Raw genomic sequence first — 13,845 nt, forward strand, 5'->3', positions numbered from 1 at the left:
CCACTGGCTGTTTCAGGCTAAACGCAGGAGCTTTGTCTAGGTCTTCATATGAGTAAAAGGAACAAACACTTGGCCCAGCCTCCACTGTTTTTCCCAGGGCATTAGCAGGGCCTTGTGGAAGTGGAACGGCCAGGATTTGAATTGGTGACCAAAAGGAATGCCACTGTTGTAGGCGGCAGCTTTACTTATTCCACAGATCCCGCCCTAGCTAGACTCTTAAAATCACAAGTACATACACAGTTTGGTGAGATTCAGTACTTTACTTTTATAGCTTAGTTCTCTCTCTAGAAATAATTTCATCACCTGCTCCAAAAAGAGGAAGTATTCATATAGGATCCAGCTAAAGGACAGAGAGGCCAAGTCTGAAAAATACAGGAATCCAAGTAAACATTTAGAGTAATGGATGTTATCCCCATGGGTGAGTTCTAGTGATATGAAGGAATAAAGGAATAAATTGGAAAGAGGAAATTAGAATGCCTGATAATAAATACCAAAGGACTAAGTTACAAGTCTATTATATAAGGAATAGTAAATGTTTATTGAGGAACAGAATACCTCTGTAGTCTCTGAGTATTTTTTCACAGATTATTTATAAAGGGGAAATTACTGAACTTGTAATGGGAAAATGTGACAGATACCATCATAACAACAATGATTTCTACCACCTTCGCATGATCACTGATGAGTAAGACCAACGTCACTTCTGTGACATACTGCTGCTAGAAATCCATAGTTGAGTCAAATCATTAGAATATATCAGGCCAACTAAATTGAAACACTTTTTTTTAGGAGATTTATTTATTTTTATTGGAAAGGGAGAGAGAGAGAGAGAGAGAGAGAGACCAGAAATCCTCTGTGTGCTTGTTCACAACTGGCTACATTGGCCAGAGCTGAGTTGATCTGAAGCCAGGAGCCTTCCACACAGGTGCAGGATCCCAAGACTTTAACATAGACTTTATTATTATTATTATTATTATTATTATTATTATTATTATTATTATTATTTGAAAGGCCAAGTGAGAAAGAGATCTCTGATCTGCTGGTTCACTTTCTCAAATGCTGGCAGTGGCCAGGGCTGGGCCAGGTGGAAGCCAGAATCCAGGAACTCTGTCAAGGTTGCCTGCGTGTGTTTCAGGAACCTGGACCCTCATTTGCTGCCTCTCAGGTGCAGGAAGCTGGATCAGAAGCTTGAGTAGCCAGGACTCAAAGCAAGCACTCTGATGTGGAATGTGGATGTCCCAAGTGTTTGGTTAGCGTACTGTGTTGTGGTGTCCACCTTAACTTGAAGGGCAGTCTGTAAATTATGTGACCTATACTCTGCAGTACAGAATGATTGCACCATAGTTATAGACTAATGGAGATTAACAAGATAACTAAATGAAATGCTTGATATTATATCCTAAATATCCAATGCTGATGACCCTGTTTGCTGCTCTGCCTCAAAAAAAAGATAAAATAAAAATACTCCGAAGAAAGTTGCAGAACAATGGAAATAGAGCTTCTATCCATGGATTCTCTGTATAGATGTACACAATGGTCATGCTGAAGCCAGCCAACTTCATCAGGTTGAAAAATATCTGAAGCTGAAAAGTAGCCAGGACTGTATGACTAGTGCCAATAGCCAAATTTGATCTCCTATAGCTTGTCCAGTGTTTTAGCTTTATGTATTTACTCAACAAAGTTTGCCTATTGTATTGCTTAGTGCACTTTTTGTTCATATTTAACCTTGTATTTCACATTTTTTTCCTTTCAGTTCTTTTATCTAAGACAATGGGAATGTTACATTTGAAATGTAGCTTTTACAATTTTGTTTAGGGAAGTTCTTTGGCTGGTAAATAGCTCAACTGGCTTTCTTTTTCTTCACTGTAAAATGTGAAAATATGTTTTGCATAATTCTTAATAGGTTATCTTGCCATGGAGAAGATTGTAGGAGGAAAGCTGTGGTTGTACAACACAATCAATATATTCAATTATTTTCTAGCGCCTTTTTTTTTGAGAAGTTATTGTTAGTCTAATTGCCCTTCCTTCTAGACAACTTAATGTTTCACTCGCATGAGGAGTCTTCTGTTTTTCTTTTCTCTGAATTTGCTTTTGGAGTTTTTACTCACTCTACTTGGGGTTTATTGGACTATTTGGGGCTTTCAGAAAAATGCCATTGATGTTGTCTCACTCCACCTTTCTATTTTCACCGTCCTGAGCCATGTTTACCATGTGGACTGGATCTTTTCACTGTGTCTTCAATATACTCTAGCCTTTCTCTTCATTTCATCTGTTAAGATTTTTTTTATTTCATCCTAATTCTTTTGAATCCTTTTTTCCAACTTGCTAGTTCCCATTTTATTTGCAACTTAATATGTATTTATTTTATTTTATTTTATTTTTTTAAAAGATTTATTTATTTTTATTACAAAGTCAGATATACAGAGAGGAGGAGAGAGAGAGAGGAAGATCTTCTGTCTGATGATTCACTCCCCAAGTGATCGGCAACGGGCCGGTGCTGCGCCGATCCAAAGCCAGGATCCAGGAACCTCCTCCAGGTCTCCCACACGGGTGCAAGGTTCCAAAGCCTTGTGCCGTCCTCGACTGCTTTCCCAGGCCACAAGCAGGGAGCTGGATGGGAAGTGGAGCTGCCGGGACTAGAACCGGCGTCCATATGGGATCCCGGGGCTTTCAAGGCGAGGACTTTAGCCACTAGGCCACGCCGCCGGGCCCTTAGTATGTATTTATTTCCTTCATTTCTTTTATTAATCTTTGCGTTTTTCTGTTTCAGTTGACCTGTACTTAAGGTTTGCTTGCTTGTTTTTGATTTCAAAAGCAATGGAGCAGACAGATCTCTACTCTACTGGTTTATTCCCCAAATGCCTGTAATAGTTCCGACTGGGCTACTTCAAAGCCAAAAGCTTAGTCTGGATCTCCCACATTGATTCCAGGAATCCTACCTACTACTTGAGCTGTCATGTGCTGCGTCTCAGGGTGGACGTTAGCAGGAAGCTGGATTCCTTAGCAAAATGAGTGTCTGAACTGAGGTGCTTAGTTATGGGATGCCTTAGCAATTATTTTAGACATCCAATCTAAAGTTCATTCATTCTTAACTCAATATGCCGTATCCACTGATGATGGACTGGTGTTGTGGTATAGCTGCTAATGCTCAACCTGCAGCACTGACAAGCCGTATGGACACTGTTTCCAGTCTTGACTGTTCCACTTCTAGTCCAGCTCTTTGCTTAATACCTGGGAAGCAGTAAAAGATGGCTCAAGTCCTTGGCGCCTTGTGCCCATGTGGAAAACCTGAAAGAAGCTCCTGGCTCGTAGCTTGGGATCAGCTCAGCTCTGGGATATTTGGGAAATGAACCAGCGGATAGGAGAGGATTCTCTCAGTCCTTCTCTCTGTAAATCCCTGCCTTTCAAGTAAAAGTAAATAAATTAAGAAAAATATTTTATAAGCTTGTCAAAGGCAGTTTTCATTGCTATTGACATATTTTCATTTCTAACATTTTTCTCTATAATGTTTTCTTATGTCTACTGAAATTCTTCTGTCCATGTGTACTGGTTTTTTTCATAAAGCCTTTAACATTCAGTGTAGTGTCTTAAGTTTTCTCTGGTAGTTCTAGCATCTGAATCATCTCTACATTTCATAGATTGGTTTTCTTCTTGGCAGTGTTTATTTTTATAAACCATTTGATTTTGGGGTTGTGGTTATAATTTTGGGTTTCATGCAAGGTGTTGTGTGTGAGAGTAAAGATTGAGACCTGGAAATGACCACACAGGAGTTCAGTTTGGATGTTTTTCATGGTGTGATTTGTCTTTAGTGCATCAGTGGTTTCTTTTTCAAAAATATTTGTTTACTTGAAAGTCAGTTACAGAACAAGAAAGACAGGAGTTAGTGTGCACACTTCTGTAGGCTCATTAACCCTCCCAGATGGCACCAGTGGCCAGGCTGTCCCCAGGATCCTCCACGTCTTCCTCGTGGGGCAGGGACTCAAACACTTGCTTGATCCATATTGCGCTGCTTTTCCTGGCCGTTAGTTAGAAGATGGATTGGAAGTCAAATAACTGGGACATGTATTGGTCCTCCTATGGGATCCCTGCATCCCAGGCAGCAGTAGTACTGCTGAATCGCAGTGCCGGCCAGGCACCAGTGGCCTCAGATGCCCTCATGTCACCTTGTCTAAAGGTTTGCTACAAGATTTTTCTTAGTGTTCCTACTGCACTGTGAGTTTCAGGCTCTTCCTTTGTGCTTGTGCTTCAGACTAGGTCTGTCCTCATGTTCTCATCTGCTCTCCACCTGCAGACGGCTGCGGCAGTCTCTACCCTAACCTGCTGGTGAGTAAGAGGGCACTTGGGCTTTGCTGTTTTGCTGAGTGTGTGGTTGCTCTTTATAATCGTTAGGTTGCTCTTTATAATCGTTAGCTCCTTTTCAAAGTATCCTCTGGTTTTAATTCTTTCTGGGGGATGGATAAATTTTCTCTGTTACTTCGAATATATTTGTGTATTTGCAAGTTAAGTTTTTTCTGTTTTTCTTCCTCATGATGAAATTTTGCTGTGGTTGGGGTTTTTGTGTGTTTTGTGAGTTTATACACCTTGGAACTTCAGAATGACAGTACTTTTTAGTTTAAGTTTCATTCTTGCCAAGTTCCACATTTGTTTCTGCCACTGGCTTTTGAACGTTGTGGGTCCTGAACTTCATTAGTACCTAGAACTTCATTAGTACCTAGAACTTCATTAGTACCTAGAACTTCTTTAGGTGTTATGAGTTCAGACACAGATTTGCATGAGGGTGGCTGGTGGTTTTGAGATCTCATGGGAAAGGTTTTTTTGTTGTTGTTATTTTGTCTTTGTAGTGTACCCCCCTAACCTACCCTCCTCTATCCTGCAAGTTTTCTTCCCACAATGTTTAGCTTCCACCTTGCTCAACCCTTACAATGAGGATGTATCTGTTGGGGCGGGGGGAGTTTCCTGGGTAGCTGTGCTCCTGCATTCCTTGACTTCAACAGATTCTCTGCGTCACCTCCCATATGTTTTGTAAGCATCACAGTGGAAGGTCTGGACTCGAGTGGGGCATGAATGGTCCAGTTGTGTAGGAGTTTTGTGTTCTTCCTTTTGTTTGTTTCTGGCTTTGAGATTTCTTTTCCTGCTATTTCAGTTGTACATTTGCCAAATTTTTTTAAATTCTGCGTTTTTGATGCAAATTAGATGTTTTTAATATAACATTTAAACATGTAAAGATTTAAGTGCATGTGATTATGTTTGTGGGAACTTTAATCCTGTATACTTCTGAAGTGAGAACCAAAAATTTTTTTTTGCATTTGATGCTTTTCCCAATATTTTGAGGTGTAAAAGATGCTTTCCTCAATTTAAGGAAATGTCGATCGTAAGAAGTCTTTATTATTTAAATTTCTGATTTTTCCCCATATGTGGTAGATATTTAAAAATCTATGAATCATAGAATAACTTTCATTTGAAGTAGACAATCTGATTTATCCCTTGGAAATTGAAATCTTTAGTCTGTTGTCTTGCTTTAAGATGAACATGAAATAATAATACGTAGAATATTTTGTTTTAGTTTCTGATAGTTCATTGGAATTACAACCATGATGCTTTGCTGAGTATAATATGTGTATAAGATGGCAGTTTGTAATGAGGCTAACTTAGAAGTTAAATCTGTATGTGTAGTTAACAACTTTCATTTTTCTAAAGTGACTTTACTGAGAATGTGCATGTTTATGTGTGTGCAAGAAGGACTATTTCCTGGAAGGAAATTGTAGCCTACATATATTCAAAAACCTCACTTTTAACGTTTGAACTCAAAGCACTGTTCCATAGACTGCTTCCATGAGGTGGTTTCTCATAAGAAGGAAATGAAGCTTTCTTATAATTTTGTGAAGGCTGCTGTTAAGATGGAAATTTTCCATGTTTAATCAGAAATGTAAACATGTATTACAGGTAGAGAATTCTAAAGACAATGAAGATAGTTTTCTACAAAGAGAAATTCCTGCCAGACAATCTCGAAGAAGGTTTCGGAAAATTAACCATAAAGGAGAGCGCCAAACCATTACTGACAATGTGGACATCAATAGCTATCTTTCTGTGAGTATATTTACAAAAATTTCTGAGGATTAATTTTAATATTCAGTATCTAATTTACACATGTTTTTGGTTATATCAACACTTTGATTTTTTACTTGTAGAGTTTAGAGATTGTAACTGCACTATAACAAATACCCTTGTGCCCGGCCTAGTAGCCTAAGTGGCTAAAGTCCTCGCCTTTGTGCCAGGATCCCATATGGGTGCCAGTTCTAATCCCGGCGGCCCCGCATCCCATCCAGTTCCCTGCTTGTGGCCTGGGAAAGCACTCAAGGATGGCCCAAAGCCTTGACCCTGCACCTGCATGGGAGACCCAAAAGAGGCTACTGGCTTTGGATTGGCTCAGCTCTGGCTGTTGAGGCCACTTGGGGAAGTGAATCAGCGGACAAAAGATCTTTCTGTCTCCCCTTCTCTGTAAATCTGACTTTCCAATAAAAATAAATACGTCTTAAAAGCAAACAAACAGAAAAACCCTTTGATAGAGTTAGTAGAAAAACTCTCAATAGTGGAAGTTTTGTTTCATTTCTATTTTTGACAAATAATGTGAAAAGCAGTTTTTACTTAGAAATATTTGTGAATTTTCATGACTAAGTATTAAGTATAGATTAGAATACCAAGAATTCAGGGCCCGGTGGTGTGGCTTAGCGGCTAAAGTCCTCGCCTTGAACGCTCTGGGATCCCATATGGGTGCCGGTTCTAGTCCCGGCAGCTCCACTTCCCATCCAGCTCCCTGCTTGTGGCCTGGGAAAGCAGTTGAGGATGGCCCAAAGCTTTGGGACCCTGCACCCGTGTGGGAGACCCGGAAGAGGTTCCTGGTTCCTGGCTTCAGAGAAGATCTTCCTCTCTGTCTCTCCTCCTCTCTGTATATCTGACTTTGTAATAAAAATAAATAAATCTTTAAAAAAAAAACAGGAATACCAACACCAAGAATTCAGGTAGTAGACTCACAGGGGATTTTTTTTTTTTCTACAGAAATGCTCAAAGCATACACAAAAAATGAAAACATGTAGTACTTCCTTTGAAATGTGAAACAAATATATGCAATACATACATATGCAGGGAAATTTGGAAGTATTAAGTTTTTTGACACTTAAATATATTAAGAAAAGCATAGAAATTAATTTTTGTAATAACAAAAGAAGTACCAGCTGTTTTCCTCAGCAGTCTTTAATGGAAAATAACTGATTTTAAAAATAGGGGAAAGCAAAGAGTAAATGCGTGTGTATATTTGAGTGGATAGTTTCCATAGTTTTCCTTGTTAAAAAACTTTGAAAGGCAGGGTTAGGAAGCACTAAGAGAGAAAAAGATCTTTATCATTGATTCAGTCCTCAAATGGCCTCATTGGCTGGTTCAGAGCCAGGAAGCAAGGACTTCTTCCACATGTCTGGGTGCAGGGGCCCAAGCACTTGGCCATGCTCGTTGTTTACCCAAGTGCGTGAGCAAGGAACTGGTGTGGAAGTGGAGCAACCTGGGCTCAAACCAATGCTCGTTCAATGTGCTAACATCACTGGTACTGGTGACCCCAGTAGTTAGGGTTTTCAAGGTGTAGTTGTCTTCAGAAAGTGTGAATAGTTAGTCTGGAGGTTTTTCTTTTTTTTTTTTTTCTTAGTGTTGTATGTTTAAAGAATACTTGAAGGATACAAAGATTTAAAATTTCCAAAGGAATATTTAGTGTTTTAGGTTGCTGGAAAGAGAAAATCACTCATTTTGTATTAGGAATAGAAACAAGTAGGAGGCCCTGCACGGTAGCCTAGTGGCTAAAGTCCTCACTTTGATGCGGGAGGATCCCACTTTCCTTCCAGTTCCCTGCTTGTGGCATGGGATAGCAGTCAAGGACAGCCCAAATCCTTGGGAGCCTGCACCCGGTGGGAGACCAGGTAGAAGCTCCCAGCTGCTAGGTTTGGAGGGACTCAGCTTTGGCTGTTGTGGCTACTTGGGGAGTGAAGCAGTGGATGGAAGACCTTTCTCTCTGTCTCTCCTTCTCCCTATAAATTTGACTTTACAATAAAAAATAAATATTTAAAATAAAAAGAAAAAGGAAAGGAAAGGAAAGGGAAGTAACAAGTAAGAATCTGTTATTACTGGAATAAGTCTTAAATAAGGAAGCTCCAAGCTATTTTGTTTCGCCTTATTTCATAGTGTGTGTCTGTGTTTGAAAGATTAAGAACTGATTGTTCCCACCACTTAGTTATGTAACCACAGATGATGTTTCGTATATTGTTAGGTGAAGCGTTTCATTGTGTAGATCGATGCTTTTTCCAAATCCTTGCTTTTAAAAACTTAAATATATTTTGTAACATTTTAGGACCTCAGTGATCCAAATTGTATATATTAGCTGTTAAATTTTGGTAACACTATCTTTAGTGGTTACATAGTAGTCCATTATAATGTGTGTATTCATTTTTCAGTATTTGGTTGTTGAAATTATTTAATTTTTTAAAATGGGATGCTAAGTATTTTTGTGGTTATATACAACCATGTCTTTATTTCTTCAGAAAAACATACCAAAAGATAAAGAATTGCTAAATTATTTTGTCTTTAATTATATGAGTTGGTAATCTTTGCGTGAGCTGGAATACAAACTCTGTGTGTGTGTGTGTATGTGTGTGTGTGTGTGTGGGTGGGTGGTGGTGGTGGTGGTGGTGGTGGTGTTCGCTTTTTGGTCCCACTCTAGGTGTGTTTCCAGTTTTGTCATGAAACTCCATAGAGTCTTTGTTTTCTCTGAGTAGCTGTGACTTACGCTTATGAATAATTTGCTTTTTAATTGTCTTATTTGCTGAAGATTGTCTTATCAATAGTGAATATCCTAGTTTCTTGAGTGGATCCAGAAGATCAGTGGGTGGCACAGTGCTTGGAGTTCAGTGGTCACTCCTAAGAAAAGTGGCGTCCTTACATGTGGAGGTTTATATAGCTAGCTTAGGTCATTATCCTGCTCAGGACTGTCAGGGGAAAACTAAGCTGATTGAATTTAGACAAAACTGATTAATTGGCTGGTTGGCAGTATGTGAGAAGCGATTTTACTCAATTTGTTTTGCAGTTTGCTATTCCTAAGTTAACAGGTTTTTATTTCCTAAAATATGTATGTTTCAGTTAACTTTGAAAGTACAGTATTGAGTGATTTTCATTAATTTTTAATTAATAGCATCAATTATTGTAAACCTTGTACACATAGCCAAGATTCTGCACATTGAAAGTTGGTATTGATGCGGTATTGAAAGCATCCAGGTTGGAATTGGCTTTATGGCTGTTGTAGGATTCTATATTTCTTTTGTTCTGTGGTCGACATTTCTGAGAGTGAAAGATCAGAAGTGATTATTTTAAACAGGATGGAAATTTCACAGGTTTTCTTTTTGTTCATTTTGGGGGGGGTGCTATTTTTTTGTTGTTTACAAATCATCGACTTTTTCTTGGCATAGTGTGAAGATTTAAAAAAATTCTTGTAGAAAATGTGTTGTTGCTGCTTATTATAACTACTGTGTAACCTGTATATCAAGTTTTTTTTAATATCTAAGACATTTCTTGTTATTTTAGTTAGTTTTTAATTAAATGCTTAAAATGATTGAAAATGCTTAAAATGATTTATTTATACAGAATCTTTTTTTTTTTTTTTACGATTTTATTTATTTTTCTTGGAAAGTCAGATATACAGAGAGGAGGAGAGACAGAGAGGAAGATCCTCTGTCCACTGATTCATTCTCCAAGTGGCCAAAACAGTCGGAGCCAAGCCAGTCCGAAGCCAGGAGCCCGCAGCCTCCAGGCTCCCAGGATCAGAACGAGTGGGATCCTGGTGTGTTCAGAGTGAGGACTTGAGCCACTTGGCTTCAGCTCCTGGCCCCCAAAGATAATACCTTAATGTAAAAGCCCCTTTTTAATGTAAAAGAATACTTGGGATGTTTTAAAAACAGTGATGTTTTTAAAATTCCTTGGAATAGTACTGTCAGGATTTGCAAGCAATGTTCCTTGCTCTTTATAACTTTATTGAGATATAACTGAAGTAATACACCACTTACATTTAAAGTGCTCAGTTTAATCAATTTTGACATTTATTGAAGGCTTTGAGACCATCACCATGATCAATATGATTGATTCTGAAAAGTTTTTGTCTTCCTGTTTTATCAACTTTTTTGCAAGATTCCTTGCTTTGAGCAAGCAGTAAACTCATTTTGTCACTGTAGGTGAGTTTTTATTTCGCAGGGGTTTACATATGTGGTACCATACAGCAGGGTATGCTTTTTACTCTCTGTATCGTTGCTGAGTTTGATGATGCTAACATTCATCTGTATGTATGAATAGTTACTCTGTTCCTGAGTATTTTATTATATGACTATATCCCATTTTATTCCTGTAGTAATCAGCTAATGAGTATTTGTTTTAGTTTTATTTTAGGCAGTTACAAATAAAGTCCTGTGAACATTTAACAAAACTCTTCGTTCATATATAGACTTTGGCAGCTCTTTTATACATAGGAGAAAGTGGGTTACGTGGTAACTGTATGCATTACTATAAAATCTGTCAAATTATCTATGAAATTGTCAATTGTACATCTCACCAATGATTGTTACTATGTTATCTCATGGTTATAAATTACATGTCCCTTCTGTATGCACATCTTCTCAGGTATCTGCTAGCTGGCACATCTTTTCAGAACTTGCAACACATTTAAATGTCTTTGACCATTATTAGAAGTTTGAGCTTTGACCTTTGAGGAAGATGGATTTGGCAGTTAGAAAAAGCAAAAAGAAACTTGGGAACAGTGTTTGCTGAATGGGTGTGGCAACTGAGCCAGGTGTTCAGATTTGGTGTTAGGATACGTCTTTTCTTCTGTGCTGAGGTAGCCTGTGCTTTGTGCTTAGGTTGTTTCAGTTACAAAAGTGAAGATGGTGCTTGTTTTATGTTACATGGACTGGGAGTATCAAGAATCTTCAAAAGTTCATGGGAAATGCATCCTATAAAATTACCATATTTCAAAATTTTTCAAATAAACTTATTTAATTCTCTTTTTCACAAACTTTTTGAAGTACCATTTTACTTGTAGTGTAGGCACACATTCACAATATAGTTAGTAGTTTCTAGTTTTCTTGTCAGATGTTTCAGAATTTGTGACTTTCTTTCATTTTGCCAAGCCATGGTGTTAGTGCTTAGATTTTTTTCAAGGGCTATTCGAGTCTTTGGATCTTTGCCTCCCATGTGGCAGGCTGAGATGAGTCCTGGCTTTGACTGGAGGCCTGCAGTGCATTTGTCTGATGTATTATAGGAGCACGTGTGTGTTCCTGACCCTTCCCAAGGAAAATCATGAAGTTATCCCATGAGACAGTGTAGAATCTGGTCTTAAGAATGAGCAGCTTTTGTTAAGTCAATGATAAAAGGAAATTTGTGATTGCAAGAAGCAAAATGTACAGGGATATACATAAACACACAATTGCTTCAAATGCCAATTAATTTTTTTCAGTATGATTAAAAGGAAATAGGTAGGAAAGGAGGAAAAAATAAAATTTGAAAGGTAGACTAAATCCATGCCTGTGCAGTAGCTACTAGCCATGTGTGATTATTTACATATAAATTGTTTAAAATGAAATTAGAATTTTAAATCTTCAGTCGCTGTAACCCAGCGTAACTAGCTGCTGCCAGCCTGCTCTCTCCCAGAGATCCTGCTAGCAGGAGGCTGCGGTGCCTTGAACATGCACTCCATTTCGGGGTGTGGTTGTCCAAGCTGGAGACACAGCTGTTGTGCTGAGTGCCCACCCCAGGCACACCTTGTGGCTTGTGCAGATACAAGATAACATACCAGTTTAATACTACCACTGACCATGGGTGTGAACTTCTAAGGAAGGAGTCCAGCAGAGTGTGTTTTGCTTTTGTGTGTGCGCATGTGTGTCACTGATAAAGCCATTCATATAACAGGAACTAGGTCCCTGCCTCCCAGCAGATCACAGGAAACATAAGCGCTTGGTCGGAACACGTGAATGCTGAAGTTCCTTCAGGGAAGCACCCGCTAGTGAAGAAACTTTCAGTGTTTGGTTTATCATGCTTGTTGTAAATTGTGTTAGGTAAATAACTTGAGTGAATAAGCACTCTTGTGTCACTGTTATACTCTGGAAGTTTGGGTCTAGAGCCATTGCTTATGTATGAGGCAGTGCATGCTGGTTGTACTGCTGCCAAGGATTAATGGGGCCCACATCTAAGACTCTGCAGCTTGTCTGCAATGCTTCTCATCCTGTTGACATGCGACAGTGCTCCGTGCAGGTACCATGTTCTTTGTGTTACCTTACCTTTAAAAACACCAGACGGCTTCTCTGTTGTTATGCACAAGTGTCTTATGTGTTTCAGCAGAGTTCTACTCCCTTGTTTGCCTTTTAGCATTAGAATTCTTGGTAAGAGAGTTTGTGAGTTGTAAGTTAACACACAAGAAGAAGATGAGGGTGATATAACTAAAGTCAGAGCATGCTTGCACCTAAAATTTTGTGAGAAAATGCTTATTAAATGTATAGCAAGACATTAGGTAGGAATTGAATTTGCAGCAATCCTAAAAACTGGACCTAACTAATGTTGCTAATGACTTTATCGGGATGTCTTAATTCTCATTTTAATTCATTTTTATACAACAGAATATTTAATGATAGGTGTTTTTGTTTTTCATGCAGTTCTCACAAAGTTAAGTATTCCCACGAACTTTCCAATTTCTCTATTATATACAACCTTTATGTTTGAATCGTTGTATGATTGATTATATAACCTTGGGATACAGTCATAAACATTAAATTACTCTATTAAAGAGTGTGGAAAGCATTTTAAAACTTCCATGAAAAAACTTATCTTGCTCACTTCTCAAAGTTCAGTCTGTGTGAACTTGAGTAGTACGGAAAGCAGGGCAGGGCAGACCCCTTGATTTTCCTTGGCACTTCTCCCTTGCTTTCAGGTAACCCTGAGTTTCATGCATTTATTTGCCCAGGAAATCAAATAGGGCCCTTTGTGTTACATAACACTGTGATTGCTAAAGGAAGATCTTTTGATTATTGTAGGGATGGGGAATATTGGGCCGTGGACTTTGTAAGATTTGCAAAAATCATTTGCGCTAATAACTCTGCCAAGACAACCACAGGCAGGACTGAAAATTGAATAAATATTTAGTGGCCTGATTTTTAAGTTGATAATTTTATATGGCCTGTGAATAATGTCAATATAAAAATTGCCTTTGGCACAACAAAGCTTTCTCACCCCTGGTCTACACACCAACAGTATATTAATTTGTTCTAGTGGTCTAAAAATGATGTGTGACAGCATCCCAGGTGGGAGAGGAGTAGATGACTACTCAGATGTAACGAAAAAATGGATTTAGAGTGCTGTTTGGCTAGCTGTTAAGTAGCTGCCATATTCTCTGATGGGTTTTACAGTAAAAAAAGGTTTTTTTTTTCAATTAGAAGAGTGATAATTTCTCTGCTAATTACAGAGAATATTCTGGATAGTTTTAATAGGATTTTTAAATATTTTGTCCTATTTCTCTTAATTATATGTCTGATTTTATTTTTAGTTTAGTTTTGTTAAAACTGTGGGTTTACATATACTATATGACATACTGGACTGACTGCCATATATGCAAAATGTATTTTTTCATGTGTGTGTTAGAAATGCTTGGTATAACTGCCTGGTACAAGGGAAAGTAGGAGCACGGTGGTGGCTTTCATTGTTCCTTCAGCTTCACTGATTCTAATTATAGAAGCTTACATCACCTTGGTTGATGATAGCAGGTTCTCTCCTCTGCGT

The 13,845-nt window shown here is 38.4% G+C and overlaps 1 protein-coding gene across 7 annotated transcripts in view; it reads left to right on the plus strand.

Moving 5' to 3' along the window:
* Positions 1 to 13,845, plus strand: part of RAPGEF6 (Rap guanine nucleotide exchange factor 6) — a 153,013-nt gene that overhangs the window by 38,631 nt on the left and 100,537 nt on the right. For all 7 annotated transcript variants that reach the window (XM_058677723.1, XM_058677720.1, XM_058677726.1 and 4 more), the window contains one exon: positions 5,944 to 6,087. In XM_058677723.1, coding sequence (XP_058533706.1) covers positions 5,944 to 6,087 — 144 coding nt within the window. The remainder of the gene's footprint in view (positions 1 to 5,943; positions 6,088 to 13,845) is intronic.

This window comes from Ochotona princeps, chromosome 19, assembly GCF_030435755.1.
Source record: "Ochotona princeps isolate mOchPri1 chromosome 19, mOchPri1.hap1, whole genome shotgun sequence".
Lineage (NCBI taxonomy): Eukaryota > Metazoa > Chordata > Mammalia > Lagomorpha > Ochotonidae > Ochotona > Ochotona princeps.